Source organism: Oryctolagus cuniculus, chromosome 11, assembly GCF_964237555.1.
Source record: "Oryctolagus cuniculus chromosome 11, mOryCun1.1, whole genome shotgun sequence".
NCBI lineage: Eukaryota > Metazoa > Chordata > Mammalia > Lagomorpha > Leporidae > Oryctolagus > Oryctolagus cuniculus.
In genome coordinates, this window is record NC_091442.1 from 113,199,823 (window position 1) to 113,220,096 (window position 20,274).

At 44.6% G+C, this 20,274-nt stretch overlaps 1 protein-coding gene and 1 long non-coding RNA gene across 51 annotated transcripts in view; one reads left to right on the forward strand and one right to left on the reverse strand.

The window, feature by feature from the left end:
* Window positions 1–20,274, reverse strand: part of RBFOX2 (RNA binding fox-1 homolog 2) — a 319,017-nt gene that overhangs the window by 22,204 nt on the left and 276,539 nt on the right. For 21 of the 50 annotated variants that reach the window (XR_011380267.1, XR_011380268.1, XM_051846011.2 and 18 more), the window contains 6 exons: window positions 18,042–18,188; window positions 15,522–15,575; window positions 6,875–6,967; window positions 4,159–4,219; window positions 273–326; window positions 82–174 (listed from right to left, as the gene is read on the reverse strand). Coding sequence is in view for 48 of the 50 variants with exons in the window: in XM_051846011.2 (XP_051701971.1) it covers window positions 82–174; window positions 273–326; window positions 4,159–4,219; window positions 6,875–6,967; window positions 15,522–15,575; window positions 18,042–18,188 (502 nt within the window). In the remaining 2 variants the exon portion in view is untranslated. Of the gene's footprint in view, window positions 1–79; window positions 175–272; window positions 327–4,158; window positions 4,220–6,874; window positions 6,968–15,521; window positions 15,576–18,041; window positions 18,189–20,274 lie in introns of all 50 variants that reach the window. The other 29 variants (XM_051846012.2, XM_051846008.2, XM_070052862.1 and 26 more) reach the window with 6 other exon arrangements.
* LOC138844429 (uncharacterized) lies at window positions 273–8,843 on the forward strand. The gene is made up of 2 exons (XR_011380272.1): window positions 273–1,183; window positions 1,552–8,843. It is a non-coding gene; the product is annotated as an uncharacterized lncRNA (long non-coding RNA).

Genomic DNA, 20,274 nt, shown 5'->3' on the forward strand with positions numbered 1-20,274 from the left:
TCCTTGCTGTTTCCATACTGTACCAGCATATCACTCACTGTTCACGCACAAACCCATGCCAGGCCAACATAGGGTACTTACTGATTAGAGGAATGTAAGTGTTGATGCCCCCTCGTCCTGAGAGGGGCACTGCTGCTTCGTTGCCTAGGGACACATCTGCTTGGAAGCTTGATGCTGATTGCAATAAAAAATTAAAAATGCAAAACGGTTATAAGGAAAAAGCAGCAGACGCTGTTAAACTGTACAAGTGCAGACATTAACGTCAATACTACCTGCATACAACTCGGGGCCGTAGACAGCGCCGACCACTGGGCTTAGTTTCCAACCTGAAACGCAAGAGACCACAGTGAGCCTTTTGTGACATGAGCGACCCCCACACGCCGAGCCGCTTCGGGTGATCAGGGCCCATTTCTGCTGTGACCCAGCTGGCTGCAGATAGCAGCTGAAGTTCAGGGGAGAGGGTGAGGGCACTGCAGGACCAGCACAGAGGCTGGTCATGGGGCGGGGCTGGGGTGGTGAACCAGGGAGGGATGAGAGGAAGACACAGAAACACAGAGAAACGCTGGCGTTTGGTCTAGCGCCCTCACAGAACGAACCCTGTGGGCTTCTCAGTTTAGGCAAGGCACTCTGCTTTCCTACGTCCTCTAACACTCCGGCTGTCTGAAGAAGGCACCCTGTGACTGACTGCAAATTTGCCCTGCATCTTGGACTCTGTTTGTTTAGACTGTGCTGGCATTGTGGGTAGAGGGAAGCCCCCACTGACTGGGATTTACCACCAGGGTTTCACCAGGTGAAAAAGGAGAGACACAAAATTCAAGGTGCATTCCCCACGTCCGACACCTCCTGAAGCTCTGACTCGCAGGGGACACGCTGACGTTAACCACACTGTGAGAACGATGCTGCAGACCATTACCAAACGGAACTTAAATATTTCCGTTTTCCCAAACGTAGTTGATGCCATCTGTATTTTGTCTGTTTTTTTTTTTTTTTTTTTTTTTTTTACATTTAAAGGAATACAGAGAAAAAAAAAAAAGAAGGAAAAAACATACAGCTCACTGGTAGTAAATGTGTAGAATTCCAGATGAACATTCTCATCAATAAATATTTATTGAATTTTATGTCTCATAAGCAAACACACACTATTATTATTTTCCTGTAAGACTGGCTTTTTGTTGAGCTTTAGGTATTATCTTTTTTTTTTTTTTTTTTTTGACAGGCAGAGTGGACAGTGAGAGAGAGAGAGACAGAGAGAAAGGTCTTCCTTTTGCCGTTGGTTCACCCTCCAATGGCCGCCGCGGCTGGCGCACTGCGGCCGGCGCACCGCGCTGATCCGATGGCAGGAGCCAGGAGCCAGGTGCTTTTCCTGGTCTCCCATGGGGTGCAGGGCCCAAGCACCTGGGCCATCCTCCACTGCACTCCCTGGCCACAGCAGAGGGCTGGCCTGGAAGAGGGGCAACCGGGACAGAATCTGGCGCCCCGACCGGGACTAGAACCTGGTGTGCCGGCGCCGCTAGGCGGAGGATTAGCCTAGTGAGCCGCGGCGCCGGCCAGGTATTATCTTAAGCCCCTCACACAGTGCCACTTCTGCTCTATACATATTTGAATGGCAAAAAGAAAAGGCCAATTCTACTGAAATTATTGGATTTAAATGGCCACAAGCAAAGACATTACTCAAGAGAAAACATATTCGATCTGAATCAACTCAGTCTCTCACTCATGCTATCAGGACGGCGGTCTCTTCACTGTTCAGTGTAAGATTCTGGCAAAACTGGAGTTCAAGTTCTGGAATTCTAAGAGTGTGGATGTTCTGCACTGCTTCTACACAGGTTAAGTGACTCCAGCCAACATAAATGAAAACGCTGAGAATTCACCAGAAGCCGCCCTGCCCGCTGCTCTTGGGGCCCTGCTGGACACAACAGTGCCGGCTTCTTCAATATTAGGTGTGGGTACGCATGTTGCGCAGCTGTTAAATCTCAGCTACTCTGCTTCTGATACTAGGCTCAAATATTGGTTCAGAATAATAGTTTCAAAATAATATTTTTCTTTTATACAAATGGTATTATTTCCTAAGCAGCTCCATATAATGGATGCACATTCATAGTTATTAACAGGGCATTTTTAGTTTCATGTAATCCTCAATGCATTTCCACTGGTGTCATCTGACCTTCAAAAAAACCCAGAGAGGGAGACAAGACAGGTACCACGTCTGTGAGCTCGGGGAAAGGCTATACTTTCCAAGCCATATTTCCCAAATAACCAGTCTAAAGGGCTGCATTCTGATGATTTCTAAAGAGCTTCCTGGTGCTGAAACGCTGTTGTGGCCGTTACAGATGTGAAAACAGACCTAGACAGATGAAGAAATGCATCCACCGATACGAAACAAAATGAAGATTCAATCTAGAATCAGAATTCCTGCCTTCCGAATTCCGGCTCTTCCTGTCATACAGTTTTCCCTAAACCTAAAGGAGATCTGGCGTACTGTGCCTCTCCTTGCTCCTCTGTTAAGTGGGTTTTTATCAAGATTGTACAAGTGTGTTTCTGTGACAGCAGTGAAATCGAGAAAACAAGAGGTGAAGTGGGAGGTGGTGTATCACATGACTACATCACAGGCCAGGCAGGGGGGATGCACTTTATGCCGATAAATTTGCATCAGCTGTGTGAAAAGCTGGGCTGGAGATAAGAACTCCATTGGGGTGTGCCCAGTCCTGCTATATTTCTATTTGAGTTAAGCTATTAGTAGCACATATCAGCACCAACACAGTGTCCCAGAGGGTTCAGATTTTTTGGGCCAAGGCAGAGGCGCAGACCTTCAGCTGGGTCCTTACCCACCCAGGTTCCTCTTCCCCACGTTGGCTTCATACAGCACCATTTGCAAAACCTGCTGTGCTACACAGGAAAATGACCCATCTCATTTAGGAAACAGGAGTTTATATTAAATTTGATGACTGATATAAAAGCTCTCTTTTTATTAGGACAAATTATTCATAAAAATTTTCCTTCTCAAGGATAAACATTTGTAAAACTTACATGAAATAGAAATACACACACACACACACAACATCCTGTGGCAGCTATCTCCGGGCCTTGTAAGATGAGCAAGGTGGGGGGGCCCAGTGCTGTGGTGTAGCAGGTGAAGCCACCCTCTGTGATGCTGGTGTCCCATATGGGTTCAAGTTCCAGGCTTAGCTAATGTACCTGGGAAAGCAGTGGAAGATGGTCCAAGTCCCTGGGCCTCTGCATCCATGTGGGAGACTCAGATGGAGCTTCTGGCTTTGGCCTGGCCCAGCCCCAGCCATTGTGGCCATTTGGGAAGTGAACCAGTGGATGCAGGGTTCCTCTCTCTCTCTGTCTCTCCCTCTAACTCTGCCTTTCAAATAAAGCAATTTTTTTTTTAAAGAGAAGAGGAAGGGATTCAGAGTTATAAATACTATTTATCCTTTGAAATTACTCCACTCACGACCAGATGAAGAGGAATCAGTAGCGCAAGTGAGAGCTGGTGGCATCCAGGGTATCATGGACAAGCCTAACTCAGCACAAAGAATGACAGCACTTGAAAGGAGGGTGTTCAATGGGGCTAGTGCTGTGCCACAGTGGGATGCTGGCATCCCATGTCAGAGTGCCAGTGCAAGTCCTGGCTGCTCTGCTTCCGACCCAGCTCCCTGATAATCCGCCTGCATAGGCAGGGGATGACGGCCCGAGTGCTCAGGCTCCTGCCATCCCTGTGGGAGAGCCAGATGGAATTCCTGGCTCCTGTCTTCAGCCTGGCCCACCCCTGCTTATTGCAGCCATTTGGGGAGTGAACCAGTAGATGGAAGACCTCTGTCTTTAATATGCTGCTTTTCAAATAAATAAATACATCCTAAAAACAAAAAAAAAAAGAGGGTGTTCTAATTAGGGCCTAATCTAAGTTAACGTGCAACCTCAAATGGCACAGTCAAACCTGAAGATGAATTTCACAGGCAGCACCTTAATTACTCAAAACTTTAGCTCTACTCTGATGGAAAAGTGAATCTGTAAAGATAATTACTCTGCTTGGTAAACAGCCTACTTCACTGTAAGCTAAACAAGCTGTCTCGCAGCTGAAAGAGATTCTTAGCAGCTCAGATGTTCACAGGCGAATGGAAAAGCTCTCCTTAGGAGGACGATCTGCAGTCTTACCGTTTGCATATGGTGTGACCATCTTCTTGTTGGTCATTACGCGTGCTGTAGCATTATTCACCTGCAGGCAGCAAGTAGGAAGAAGGGGCAGGCAAGCAGAAGACGACGTTAGGGAATGTGGAGTTGCTCATCCAACAACACAGTACTTAGTTTAAATCATAAACTTCTGAGAGCATTGATTTAAATAATTAATATGATAATATACAATATTAATACATAGTACTTTAATTAAAGTGCTCATTAAATGAGGCTAACAAGAGTAAAATGCAGTTTCTTGGTCTCCAGATGGAAGACTATCACTAACCTCCCAGTGCTCCACAGAAAAACATGTGCACATTCTTGGGAGATGTCTTAAATTGAAAAGCGTCTGCATTAAGGAACACATGGGAAAAAATGGTAAACAACTGTACAGGAAAATGAACTTGGAAGTTCATTAATAAACAGAGGCTTGCCACAGTATCGTAAAGTAGGCCGGCAGGAAAATGACAGGTCTGATGGGTTCACCTGTCTTCACGCTCAGCATTTTTGACGCCTGAGATTTTACTGTCTGGGGTCAGCAAACAGATGCAGAAACCCAGACTCATGCCGGCAGTCTTCAGGCCCATCCTGAACTTTCCAGACTACATGATCTAGAAAGAATAAAATTTTCAGAGGGCCTTTCAAATAGGCACTTACAGGAAGGAGAAAATAAGGTGCCTATTTATTTCATGCTCTGGCAGCCTCCACCCTCATTCCAGGACTGCTTAAGTGAAGCACGCTCAGGACTAAGCTGGCGCTGCTGAGGAGAGGAGGGGGGAATGGCCCTCGCAGTAGGGCAGCAGAGCGCTAGGAGGGGCAAAGCCTCACCACAGAGCGTGATCATAAAGCACACCGAGTGTGAGGGAACCACAACAATATTTTGCCTCTTGGAATTTTCATGGTGGTAAATTTGCATAGTGATAGGGAAAGACCAACTTCAGGCAGAAGTGGAACTGGAAAATCTCTGAGTGTGCCTTTTAAGATTAGCACAGTCCTCCTGCTTGGTGAGGACAGCGCTTGAAACTCCATTTACTCTAGTTTGACCCGCAAATGAAACAAACATTTCACATTTAGAAAGAAAGAATGGGATACAACAATGATGAGACTGAGAGCATGCGGTTAAAACACTCACACACACAAATAAAAGGAAGAAGAAAACAGAATCAATTTTGGAAAGAAGGGAGAAGTGAAGAGCGAGGGTGTCACAGACGAGGACCAGAATGGAGCGAGAGCTTGTAGCAGCTGCTAGAGCAGAAAGCAACCAAGCACTTAAGGGGGAAATGGCCAGAACCGAATCAGAAACCACCAGTCAGCGAAGGAGACCCAGGGCTGCGTGTGACAGGGAGGGTGGGGAAGGAGGGGCACGGAGAGGGGCAGGGCATGGATCTGGGTAAAGACTCCGAAGGTAGGGAGGGAGAAGAGAAGGGGAGCAGGTCGCGAGTCACGGGCAAGAAGGAGCCCCCAAGCGCAAAGGAAGAACAGTCAGGGCTACAAACAGAGGCGGGAGGGCAGGGGAGGGCAGGGAGTGCATTAATAAAACCAGCCAAACTGGAGTTCAGTAACTCTGAGTAAGATGTGCAAGGGGGCAAATCACCATGGAGTCAGTAATCAGACAGCTCAGACTGCTACAAAACAATATGTACATCCAAAGTCCAGGCGGCATTATCAACAGCATTGGAAATAAAAGGGGGAGGAAAAGGAAGAGGAACAAGTCAAATCACATTCTGTAGTGTTAATGTGAGATGGCAGATGGACTTTTTCTTTCTTAATTGTTTTGTAATTACATTTTTAAAAGCTTCTTCTCTAGTGCTTCGGTTTCACTTACCGCCAACGGGCACCAGCGCCAGCGCTGTGTATAGTTACCATGGAAAGAGGGAGTCAAGTGAAGGGCCCTAAATCTACACCATTGGAAAGGGGGGAGAAAGCAAAATATGCAGACATCTTACTCAAAACAGTGGCTTTCATATTTAATACTTTTAAAAATTGGGAAAGGGGAAAGGAGCCAGTTAACCTTCACTGCGTTACCAAGAAGGGCTGGTGAGCCCAGGGGCTGCTGGAACGTAGTCACGGCGCTTTGGCCAGCCAGGCAGCAGCCCTCTGCCCGAGGACTTCCTTTATGGGCTGCAGAACCCACTGCTGGAGCCCTGGTTTCCAGATGATACTGGAAAGCAACTGAGTTCTCGATTCTTTCCTCCCCCCACAATCTTGATCATCTCCATTCTGCGCCTGTCACACACACATGGAGGCGAACTGGTCTCCGGAGAGGAACAGGGGATGGGCTGGTCCCTGGACTCATTACGGAGCCCAGTGTTACCAATTGGATAGGTTTTCAGACATTGTAAAAGTTAGTTTTCTTTAGGCCTGACCACAGGAATTCAGAGTCTTGCAAACTGATGCAAAGGAAAAAAATCAAGAGAGCAGAAGGATGAACATTTTGGTGGAGGAAAAAAAGTAAGTGAAGAACAAATACACGTGCGCGTGCGCGCGCACACACACACACAGAAATTAAAGCCCCACACGACCAGAGGGCAGGGGAAGGCGGACAGCAGTGCTACTTTGATACATTTTAATGCAAGAAGGTGAAGAGCACAGAAACACACGCACACAGAGACAGGGCTCCAGATGGGAAGTAAGTGAAGCAATACAAAAACAAAGAAATAAAATATAAACCAGAAATTGAATTATTGAAGACATGCACCTCGATTTTACGGCCCTCTACCACGGTGCCGTGCAATTTCTCCCTGGCCCTGTCTGCATCAGCACTATTCTCGAAAGTTACGAACCCGAATCCCTGCATGCAGCGGGAGAAGGGGGAGAACATGCACATCGTTACATTGAATACTGATCGCTGGTAAACAGAGAAAAAATACCACAGTAGGAAACTGACGTCAGCAGCAACTCAGCAATACTCTCCCAAAGTCACATTTGGTTCATGCATATTTCATAAAGGGAAATTAAACCCAATAAAAGAATAAGGAGCTGTAATAATAACAACAGTTTAATTAAGAACAATAATAACAATACCAAAATAAAATACAGAGCATGTGAGGCCAGACCAAAATTAAGGTATAGAGTTTCTCGGGTCAAACTATTCAACCAAGAATTGGCACCTTTTTTTTTTTTTTTGTTGTTGTTGTTGTTAATGTGCTGCCTTTCTTTCTTAATTCATGCTGCTAATGTACATGTCCCTATGTAATATAAAAAACGTAATTAGATGGATTCCCTGACATCTAAAATCTATTATTCCCCAGTGACTGCTACATGAGATCTGACATTCAGGTTCGATCACTGCATAATGAGGTTTGTTAGAAGTCGGGATCTCTTCAGCCCACTTGGCCTGTCGCTCCTGTCACCACTCACTGCTCTGTGCACAGTAGCCTTGACATACGATTCTGTAGGTGCTGGGTGCAGAAGGGAAGAGCACTCGTGTCCTTCCCAGCAAATGAAAAAGCACTAAAGCAGTCTGTCAGTTATGACTTTTCTTCAGTGCCATCTTACTTAGAGTAAAAATCAGTCCAGTGGAGCTTCAGAAAATCGTAACCCGAACCTGCGTAAGTGACACATCTGATGTCTACGTTTACTGTTAAACGTATTAGTGATTTCCACATATAGAGAAGAAAAGGAACAGTCAACAGGCAATGGGAATAAGGTAACTACATTGAGTTAGAATCAATTTATTTGTCCCTGGTAGGTGCTACAAATCTAAGAGTGCAGGTTTACTTTATTAAGCAGGGAGATCAGGAGACAACTTCCCTCGACACTCCCTCTGGTCACACCCACTGACTTCACAGTCAGCAGGGGTTATTTTATATTCCCATGACTATTTCATAAAGCATCTAATCAGCTTTATTCCAGGTGTTTTGTCTTTTTTTTCCCACTCTGCAACTATAATTTTGCAAATAATTTCTCCAGTTACTTATATCTAAGGAGTGGTGGCCTTGTCCCTCTCGCTCTGTTGGAACATTCCACTGTAGAACTAACCCCGGACCCTTGATTTTTACTGAAGCCTTGCTGCTTAAAACCATGAGCATTTCTGTATACACACAACAGAGATAAACAGTGTGCACTGTTCAATGAAAACATCACACGAGACAAATCCATCATTTTGAAGGATCAGATTACTCCGCATTCTAAATGATTTTATGGCTCAGTGGTGTTTGGAGGATTTCAAGGGATTGTTTCAGCCCACAACTGTGATATCACCACAAATACAATAGAAAGCACAATGCTCAGCTGATAACGATTTTAAAATGTGTGTGTCGTCTGTAATGAAATACTATGGCTAATTTTAGTTAATACTCTCTTAAGGAACGTATGAATTTGCTAAGATTACCCATGGAAATATGTTTTTCAGAAACAATTTGGGATATTAACATGTTACAGCCTCTCTGACACCTCAAGCTGTCACCCACAGCAGCATCTGCCCGAGAAGCCAGCTTCCAGGTCCCCACACGTTCTCTGACGGGAAAACTAAGCCTGGCAAGAAAGGTCACAGACAGTGATGAGTTTTTATATCACACTTTTAGAAGCATTATAAACTGTACTCACACAGTCTACGACGGCTTAAATTAATAAATTATGACTTAATAGCTGGGTTACTATTAATTAATGTGGAGATTAATTACCTAGGTTTTGAGTTTAGCACTGTAACTATTGGTATCTGCCCACCCACATGCACACCGTACATACTTGTTTGACTTCTTATATAGAACCGTGGGGCAAGACAGGATGTATCTATTGGCTTCATTTGGAAGGAACCAAGTCACATTGAGGTTAAACAGCCAAGGATTTATAGCTAACAGTGAGAAAATCAGAGACTGAGCTTCACAAATCTCAGTTCAGACTCCAGGAAACTGTTTGGTCCTAAAATCTTCCGACTGTCTTTTTCAAATCTATTTGCTCAATGTCTGCTACTATTTCCCTTCCTTGACAGTAGATCCAAAAGAAGGGCCGGTGCTAACATGAGCACTGCAATTTTATGGCCCACAAATGACAAAGTTTAATATTAAAGTCTGCTTGTATAAAATTCCCTTAATAATGATTTTATTCTGGAACAAAGTTGCATTTTCAAGTATTTTTATAAAGAAAGATGTTTGTGTCAAAGAAAATGCTAATTAAGATACCAAAGACATAATAATCTTTAAACACATCTTTTGCTGGGGAGAGAGGATAAAGAAGGCCTTGTTGGTGCTTTGGGCCCAACAGGAAACAGAGGCAAGAGGATTTCTTTGTGTTCTTTAAGATAAACAAATCTCAGATAGGCAGAACCATGCCCCCTGGAAGTGGCCATGTCCTAATCCCCAGAACCAATGGGTATGTTCCCTTAATGGCCAAGGGACCTTGCAGACACGATTCAATCAATTAAGTGATTAAGTTTCCCATCTTGAGCTGGGAGATTATCCCAAGGGGGCTTGTGAAGGCAAAGGTGGCTCATATTGCGGCCACCTGAGAAGGACCTGCCTGGCCACTGCTGGCTTTGAAGAATGAAAGGGGCTGTGGTCCACAGCACACGGAGGCCTGTGGGATCTGGGAAAGGCAAGGCGCCTGGTCACGCCTCGCAGCCTCAGGAAGGAATCCGTTCTCTGATGTCACCCCAGTGAGACCACCTCACCTCCAGAACTGCAGGGTGACAGCTGGGTGATGTAAGGCACCCGTCTCCCAGCGATGTGTGCAGAAGCAAGAGCACGGTCACACACAGCTGCAGGGTGGAAGTGCAGGTTAGGGAGGGAGAGGTTAAGCCCACTCTCAGAGTACTGCTCCAAGGAGCTCTTCTCCAGTGAGGCGACTCCTCTCCTCATCAACCCAAACTCCACGTTTCCTCCTCCACCACATGCATGCTTCACCTTCAGTCATACCAACTTTGTCAAAGCTACATTTTTTAATGTACTATTTCCTTAGTAAAATTTAGCATTTTTAGAAATGGTGCTGGGAACTGTGCTAAGGATAGTCATAGATTATTCAGGATTAAAAGTTACTGGTAGGTCACTTTTTTTTCCAGCTTTCATGAAATCAGGTTTAAGTCCCTTCATTCTTAGAAATATAGTTGACATTAAATTTGGTCATTCTGATCTCTTACTTTTGAAAAAAAAATGTATAAATCCACTTAATAAAAGTATGTATAAATCTAACTTATTTTTATTAAACAGCTTCAACTGATCATAAAACATATCAAACACTGATTCATAACAACCAGTCTGCACTGGTATGATACATAAAAAGTAGACTATAGAATCTGTAACAATTTTTAAATCTGAAACTCTGAACAAGGGGCAGTATTTCAGGCATATAAGGAGATAGAATTTGTTATCTAAGATTTCATTAATAAAAACAGGTAAGAATAATTTAAAAATGATATTCACATATTTGCCCACATTAGCATGATCTAACAGAAATATAACATAACCACATATATAATTTTAATTTTTCTAAGTCACATTAAAAAAGCAGAAATAAATAGGTTAGATTAATTCTAACAACAGATTTCATTTAACCCATTTCAACATGGCATCAATATAAAAACATTATCAGTGAGATGTTAACATTCTTCTTTTGTCCCAAATCTTTGCAATCTGCACTTATGCTTGTAGCACATCTCAGCTCAGGCTCTCCATGCTTCCGAGGGTACTTAACACAGTCTATACCCGGTAAGGTTCTCGGTCCCCAAACTTCTTCTACGCCCACCATGTAAATGTTACATTAGTCATTGGCTATCTCAGCTGTTTCCTGCACACTGGAGAATGGTTTGTTAGGGGTATGAATGTGGCTAAAACTTGTACCAAGTGGGACAGCCATCTCATCACCTGCCCTTGATAGTCATTTATCAACAAGGACATAAAGGAGCCGAGTAACTGTCACCTTTTTAGTCTGGCCTCAGACTGCAATAAATAACAAGCAATAGGATGAGCATTGTAAACGTGTTTACATCTGTATAACCTTTGAGTTTTTCCATCTCAGAAGAATGAGAAAGAAAATTTACCATGTAACTTTTAAGGGAGAAATCAAAAGCAGACGAATCTCCTGGGTATGGCCAGAACACAGAAATTAAAAAATAAATAAAAGAAAAAGAAAAAACTAAAAACCACAAAATGGTAACAAAAGAAAAATAAACTAAACCTTCTGGAAATACATGCATTGTTCATTTAGTTTCAAATATAATAAAAAACATTTCACCTCAGCATTACCTACCAAACTCTGCCAAAAATCTCCAAGGCCCTACTTAGAGGGACTTTAAAGAAAGTATTTTGAAAGAAATCATTTCCCTTTGTGTGAAATCAAAAGCCACATAATAGGCAAGAAGTTACAGCACACTGTGTCTGAGGAATGGGAACGGTGGGTCTATCTTAACCTGAAGCTGATCCTAAACCCAGATGCCCATCGATCCAGAATCCACCTGAGGAGGCACGAGGACACCCGTGCTGAACACGTGCCGGACGCGGGCGGAAGTGCCGTGCTCCACGAGGGGTTCTGCAGCGGACGTGGAAGCTGGCACGCTAGGGGAGGTCACGGTCCCAACAGCACCGAGACAAAACTTCATGGAAAATATAAACGTTGGACTCTATGGATTTCTTTAACAAGCTTGATAATTCTCACGAAAAACTGTCACGTGGCCAGCTGACAGCAAACAGCACAGTGGAAAGTCTCAAGTCCAACAATGGAACAAACTTCTGAAAAGCAGCAAGTTTGTAGTCACTAAAAGCTACAGCAGGGAATACGAGCAGGGTCACGCCAACTGTGGCTGAACGAAGTGCCCACTGTCAGAGTTGTGTTTAAAATTCCAGCTGAGAAGAAAGGCTGGGAGGAAATGCATCCGGACTCCAGAGTGAATATCCTCTTCAATGGGCTCCCTCTGCCTTTTCCCTTTCTAGCCTTCATTAAGCGCCATGTTTTGCTCCACCTGAGATCCTCGGGGGGCGAGAGTGCATGTTATTCATAACCATGCTGAGGTAGTAGTTCATACCAGCTCCATCCTGGCTGATCCAGGACACGTGGCCACTCCACCTGGGTATTCTCGTATTGTCTATGTTAAACTCTGTCACTACAGTGAAAGCTGGAGAATCCATAAAGCTATACACATTCAAATAATCGTTTCCTCAATTCCATCTGAGTAAATGAATTTCTTGGTGGCGCATTTCCCATAATATATTCTAACTGTGCATTTTCAAAAGGTCAGTCTTATGTTTTTACAAAGTAGGGATTAAGAAGTAGTGAAACAAAAAACTCGCAAGGGGGCCGGCACTGTGGTGCAGTGGGTTAACACCCTGGCCTGAAGGGCTGGCATCCCATATGGGCGCTGGTTCAAAACCCGGCTGCTCCACTTTCAATCCAGCTCTCTGCTGTGGCCTGGGAAAGCAGTAGAAGATGGTCCAAGTCTTTGGGCCCCTGCATCTGTGTGGGAGACCCAGAAGCTCCTGGCTTCAGATTGGCGCAGCTCCAGCCATTGTGGCCAACTGGGGAGTAACCATCGCTTGGAAGACACCTCTCTCTCTCTCTCTCTCTCTCTCTCTCTCTCTCTCTCTCTCTCTCTCTCTCTTCTCTGTCTCTCTCTCTCCTCTCTGTGTAACTCTGACTTTCAAATAAATAAATAAATCTTTAAAAAAAAAACTCGCATGAAATCACTTAAAAATGCATGTCCGTGTGTGTGTGTTGATGATATGACAAATGCGGAGACAAACCCAGAAGATGAAGTTCGAGAAGAGAAGCGGGGAAGGGTCACCGATACAGAAGTGCTTCCTGCAGCACAGCAATTCTGCTTGCCAAGCAGGATGGCAGCAGCAGGACAGGGGCAGGCGCGCAGTCAGGGCTGCCTGGAGCCCAGGCTGCTCAGGGTCTCAGGCGGCACAGTCAGAACCCTGGGCCAACAGTCTCCTGGCACAATCCGAGACAGGGTAAAAAGCTACTTTTGGTTTGGCAGCAATTTGATTAAGTCCTATTTTATAGGTAAGTAGTATATATCTCGGAATTGTTTGCTGACTAGGTTTTCCATTACTGCTTTAAAAAATTCAATAAAGCTAATTCCTGTACAGAAAAGCACTCAGTTTAGCAGTCAGAGCGATGCTGAACTACAAGATCACATGAAGTGTCCTTTCTCTGTTCTTTTCAGGACATGTAGTGGTTTAATGTCAACCCCAAACATAAAAAAGAGAACCTAAATTTAATTCACAAAAAGAAAAGTGCTCATTACTTTATCTGAGATGGATTCCAGGGGAGGCATCTATAGGTCTGGCTCCAAAATACATCTCCATCAGCAGCCCACAAACAATGCTAGGGGAAACTGAACCTTTGGCTGGGAAGAACTTAGCAGCTGAGACGGGCAAAGGATGAAGACAAAGTTTCGAACTGGCCCTTGAAGGCAGACGCAGGCCAGTTCCAGATCCTGTGCTTTGTCCCGAGAGCTCCTGCCAGTGAGCACACAATCCGCGTCCCCTTCAGGGGCCCAAGGGAAAAGGGCAGTGAGGATGCAGCATCGAGCTGAGAGAGGCGGCATGTGGGAAAAGGAAGGCACGGAAAGTGGAAATCACATGGGCGATGTAACTGGATCAGGCAAATTTAAAACATTTTAGTAGTGGGAAAATCCTTGAAGTCAAAGAAAGAAGCCTTAAGAAAGATCAATTTCCTTTGCTTCGTAATAATTCAATCAAATCGTTTGCCGGGCGAGGGGCAAGTCCTCAAGCCTGAAGAACGGTAGTGGGCTTCTGGCTGGCAGAGCCTCGGGAAGAGTGCTCTGAGTGAACATGCTCAACCTCAAAAATATTTACACTGCTCCTTCAGACACCAGTGTGCTCAGTACGCTTCATTCATTTATTTAACATTCATGTGCTTCCCACCTCTAAACCACTGTCATCTTCCCACCCTGTAGCTAAAAAGATCACAAAAAATAAATGCAAACTGGACAACTAAAGCACAGAAAACCGCTGTGAGAAAAACACAAGCACAGCTTCACTGGTTGCAGTTAACAGATTCCACTTGAAAAATACTTACCAAGTTCAGTGCTGGAGAAAGTTCTGTATAGGCATATTAATCTTTTTTGCTTTAACTGAAACTGAAAGCTCAGAGTATAATTTAAGAATTATACTCTTAAATAATTAACAAATTGTTACAGTCAGCCTTAAACACTTTTAGTGTTGACATATTCTATAGAGGAAGGGGACCATCATTAGGAGAATTACAACAATGAATATATATGTCCCTAGCAGGACAGATGGGTGGATGGGGGTGTATGCTAATGTATGTATATGTTGCATGAATTTAGTGTATGTTAATGTATGCATATGTTATACGAATTTAGAGTAGGAAATTGAAGAGAGGTAAATATTACCCCATTTGTTGGCTTTATTTAGCATCTCCCAAATTATATTCTTAGGACATTTAAACATAACCAACCACTATTTTCAAGTCCAACAGACAGCTAAATTAAAACTTAAAAATTGGTATAAACAGGGAAAAGAATTTTTAGTGAACATTTCAGCTCTTATATAACACAATCAGAAAAGAATATAAGCTAATTGCACAGTTTTACTACTTTCAGTCTTAGGTAAAAAGTCAATATATTAATAACTAACACTGCATGCTGAAATTGGACTCTCTGGGTATAACTTAGTGGAGGAAATCAGAATTTGCAAGTCACTAGGCTTTGACAAAATGTATTCGAAACAGCCAGCGGTGTGCATTTGACACGATGGTTCAGACATCCCCCTGAGACAGCTGCAACCCGCATCCAAGTGCATGGATCTGCATCCTGCTCTGCTCCTGACTCCAGCTTCCTGCCAGTGAGCATCCTGGGAAGCAGCAGGTGTGGCTCAACTAATTGGCTCCCTGCCACCCACATGGAAAACCTGGCTTGAACTCCCTTCTGCTGGGCATCTGGGACTGACCAGTTGCTGGGCGGTATCTCTGGCTCTTTTCCTCTCAAATAAAAAATAAGTAAAAATTAAGAGAGAAAGTCAATTGAGTAACTAAAACATTAAATCTGTTCTAAGTTTGACACTGAAGTTGCACTTTAAAAGGCTGAATTGTTCTGGTAGAATTCAGAGTTGAATTCTCATAGAATTTTATTTTTCAGACTTCTCTTTCTCAAAACTAAAGCTTAGTTCAAATTTCAGGTATATTAAGGACTGTCATCTCCTACCTCCCATCTTCCTTGGGCCATACCTCCTCAAACATCTCCTGCTTCCCACCATCTTCCCTATGTAAAGGGGGGCCATGTGGAAGCTTATTTTTAGAGATGATGTAAACCACGGTGGATAGTTAGAACACTTCTATGCAGACTTGTTGTCTCAGTGCTTACTGTTAAAAAACACAGAACTCAAAAAGCAACCAAGCACACTTGATACTGAAATGGAGCTTACCTTAGAGCCGCGTTCATTAAAGATTATCTCTACATCTAGGATTTTGCCAAACTGCTGCAGAGACAAAAATCAGAACATCTATTTGTGACCAGTCTTTTATCCACACGCTTTACTTTCTTCTGAGAAGGGGCTACTCCCCCTCTCCCTTAAACCAGCACTCATTCACTTCCCATGTTTCTGCCTGTGGGCAGCTCCCAAATCAGCTCCTGATTTTCCATCGCTGAGTTCATGTTCTGTCCTTTTCACTCCTTCCTCGATTTACTCAAGTTGTTGGCCTCTACACATGGAAGCTGGTGTTGATATCCAGCGTCAGTCTAACATACACTGCTTTGTGTTAGCAAGCACTGGGGATTTTCCCCACTCCACTGCTAGTTTTTCAAATGTCTCAGTTTTTAAGAAGTAAGTCTAAGCAGAATTATATACTATGGAAGGCTGCTTTTCCTCCCCTTTCTTTTTAAATTAATGCAAGGAAACCACATTCATTGTGTAAAATACGAGCAGAAAGGAAAAGAGAAGCAGAAATAAAGCTGGCCTGAGAGGCCTCGTCTCTACGTTCTGGGAGGCAGGCCTCTGGACTTCCCTCGGGCACGCAACCAAGGCGACCCAGCATCAGCACATGGCCAAGGTGACCCAGCATCAGGCACGTGACCAAGGTGACCCAGCATCAGGCACGTGACCAAGGCGACCACAGCATCAGCACATGACCAAGGTGACCACAGCATCAGCACATGACCAAAGCGACCCAGCATCAGGCACATGACCAAGGCGACCCAGCATCAGGCACACTCCAGGTATTACTAGAACCTTGCATTTTCAACTTGGAAACAGATTAGGAACAACGACCCAATTCAGTAAGTACCTCTCCTTGTTACCATTTCTCTAGGCCACAAGTTAGTCCATTGTGCTTACATACTTTTTGACATTAAAGATCATTCCATATATTTGCCACTTTAGTATCTCTGCAGCTAACATCAAGAATATTTTAGGTAAAACTCTAATTGACAATTATTTAAATACTTTAACACTTGGAAAAGCAAACAACGCTAAAGACAAGCCAAAATCACTCTATTGTTAGCCAGCTAAACAGCTGACTAGAGAGGTCACACAAAACGCAAGATTTGCGGTTGGGTACACAAGGGACTTCAAAAACTTCATAGAAAATGGAATGAAAAAAAAAGAGAAGTTCCTTTGGATGCAAAAAACTTTTGAAATCTGTGCATATGTAGATTCTTAAAAAAGTTCATAGAAAATACGTATTATGAAAAAACTATGCAAGGATTTCAAAAAATTTTTCACACCAAAAATAAGGTTACCTTTTAATTTCATTTTCCACTAAAGTTTTCTGTTGGAAGTACCCTCACATACAGGAGGACAAAACTGGGTGAATCTGGGTTGAAGGCACATGAAGTGAATACAGAAGTACCTCTGCCTCACACCTTCCCCTGAGTAACGGACTCTCCAGGGGCTAGCACCATACAGCGGGTTAAACTGCCCCTTGCAATGGCGGCATCCTATCTGGGAGTGATGGCTTGAGTCCCAGCTGCTCTGCTTCTGACTCGCCTTCCTGCTGGTAAGTCCAGGAAGGCAGCAGATGACGGTCCAAGCTCTTGGGCCCCGTCACTCATGTGAGAGACCAGGTGGAGCTCCTGGCTTTGAGCTGGCCCAGACCTGGTTGTTGCAGCCATCTGGGGAGTGAACCACAGGGTGGAAGACATTTCTCTTTCTCTGCCTCTCCCTCTATGCCACTCTGCCCTTCACATAAATACAGAATTAAAAAAAAGAAAATCTTTATTTTTAGATCCAAAACTCAAGTTCAAAGAGGTTACATGAAATTCTCAAGGTCATTAATAGAATTTGAACCCAGGCTCTCTGAGGTCAGAATCCATACCTTTCCACTTTAATGAGCCACCTCTAACCCTGTACGCTCTGTGCTGGGTGTCTTCTTACACACTGCAGTGGCCGAGCAGAGAGCAGTAAGAGTGCAGCCCTGAGCCCAGCTCCCAGTCTTGCAGTTGAGAAGAAGAGAGGAAGCAGTGCTGTGTTGGGCTTATGTGGAGCAGAGAAGGATCCAAGACCGTGAGGAGGAAGAAGAGTGGTCCCCAGAGCTAACCTCAGGCTCGAATCACCTGGGAGATGCTTGAAAACGCCCGAGGCCACGCAGTCCCAAGCACTGGGTGTGGGACGCAGGCAGCAGTCTTTAAGCTCCCACATGGTTTCCAAGGTGGAGACAGGGTTAGGAATCAGGCTCTGAAAGAGCATGCTGTGAACTAAACAAGGACTGCGTGTTCAGGAGGCGGCTGTGTGACCGGGGCGGCCCCAGCACTGACACGCTCCCAGTGCGGGAAGCCCCGGACCAGCAGACTGAGCGGCAAGGCCGCCTCCCATGCATGTGACCGTGTCGAGGCAGAAAGGGTCTCCCAGAATGAGGAGAGTTTGCTCAGGCGCCTTCCTGAAGTACTAACGACAACACATCTGGTGGCTTCCATTCCATTTAACTTGGACAGGACTGCAGAGACTTACCCCAAACATCTGTCGGAGGTCAGGGTCCCGGAAGCGGAAAGGAATATTGGAGACATGCAGTCTTTTAGGGGTGGATTTACTCTCTGAATTTTCACTACTTTGTGTCTGTGACTGCTGGCCGTCTGTCTGTGCTCCGCCTTCTGTCTGCTAAGGAGAGAAAGAAACACAAGCACTTCATGGGCATGCTGTACATCAATCAGCGTCCTCCCCTCCCCAGCAAGTGTCCCCACAAGACAAACAACTCAGATACACTATCTGTGCTCAGACTGCTCCGCGTCTACAAACACAACGCAGATCTTCTGCATATTTACAGCACGCTAGTAAAACGGGAGCTAACAGACAGAAGCATTAGTGACTCGCCCAAGATCACGAGGAGACTCATGCAGAGTGAAGATGTAAAAACAGCGCCTTCACTAGATTCTCAGTGCAGTTCTCTATTTGTGAGACCATTCTGTTTCTAAAGAAGGAGGGTACTGTACTCGGCTGTGGAAGTCACTGCATTTTTTTTGGTGTATCATCTCAGCTCCCGCAAGGAAACGCAGCAGGGGTTATTTTATATCTCATTCCTTATATTAGGCCAGGCTGCCAAAGGATTATTAAAATATTATTTACAAAGAAGAGAAGCCTGGTGACAACGGGCAATTTTCCTGAAAACTGAAAAAACACCTGACGTTGGAGCAAGTCCATGCTGCCCTTAATTTCTGCGACTCCAGCTAACTTTAGGATAAGGACTCATCCTTCCACAGCCCACAACAGAGCTGCTTCTAGACACTCTGTTGGCTGGAAAAGGCCCTGAGGAACCCTGACCAATCTACTGCACAGCCTACAAGTGGCAGATTTGCACACAGCAGTGCTGAGACAGTACGAGTGCCATGGGTATGCATTGCTAATTAACCCTCTCCTTTGCAACATCCCAGACCCATGTTTATCTGATTTCTTTTCACTCAATCCTCAAAAAAGCTGTTCTGTTGAGAAACACTATTGACAAATATCTAACGTGTGACCTTCTGGGCATGCAAAGAGATGTGCATTCTGAAGCACTCATCTGGCAACTGGAGACCTTTATGTCTTCACCATTCCCTATCGAGGACATGCCACACTGGATGGCTCGCTGAGACGATTAAACCAAACTGCTTTCAAAATCAGAGCGGAATTCGCTCTTCTTGTTATCTCAACTGAGAGAATTGAGTCTTTAACAGATTCCTCTGGGTGACACAGGGCAGATTCCCTCCCTTAGACCCAAAGTTCAAAGAAACCTGAATCAGAGACACTTCCCTTCAGCGATATTAGCAGCCACCCTGAAATGAAGTGTGAAAGTTTAAAATATAAAACATACTCAGGAATAAACTCCGAATGAATACCAGCTCTTCATGTGTCAGTCTAAGTGATGGCAGCTTTTTATCTCACTCCATTCAGGCCTTGCAGATGGCTTCACTGTGCAATGATTCATGTGATATAAAAATAGCAGGAAAGGGAAGAGCGAGGAGCAACGTTCTGAGGAAGTGTCAAGTTCTCAATCATCAATCTGGGTACAACGCAGACTAAACAACACACATTCCATTCAAAGACGAAGCTCACCAAGTAACTGGGGCAGCGTCACGGTCACCAACATGCAGTCAAAGCAATAAACACCAATCACGGCCAATGCTCATCCATGAATCTTCACACTTGTCTGCCATCTCACAGCTGGATCACACAGAACCGTCTCTACTATTAGATTTCATGTTTAAAAGTTTTTATTTATTTATTTGAAAGGTAGAGTAACAGAGACAGAGAGAGATCTCCCATCCACCATTTCACCATCCAAATGCTTGTGACAGCCTGGGCTGGGCCAAGCTAAAGACAGGAGCCAGGAACGCCCTCCACGTCTCTCACGTGGCTGTGAAGAAACCAAGGCCTTGAGCCACCATCTGCTGTCTCTCGGGCGCAGTGGCAGGAAGCTGGGGCAGAAGCAGAGGCAGATCTTGAACTCAGGCACTCTGTTATGGTATGTGGCTCAACCCACGGCGCCATCGCACCTGCCCCCACTTTCAAACTTGATGGGATCTGCAGGATGAAAATGCATCACTTCGAGAAGTTTGAGAGCCTGACTCTGCAAGCTCCAAACCAGTTTGCTATGGAGCGCACGTGTCGTCCGCACGGCCTGTCACAGTCACGTGTAGGGGGTGACTTGTGGTCGTTTCGAAGCATGCTGCCTGAGCACCTGCTTGCTGCTCCTGGGAATTCTTTGCTG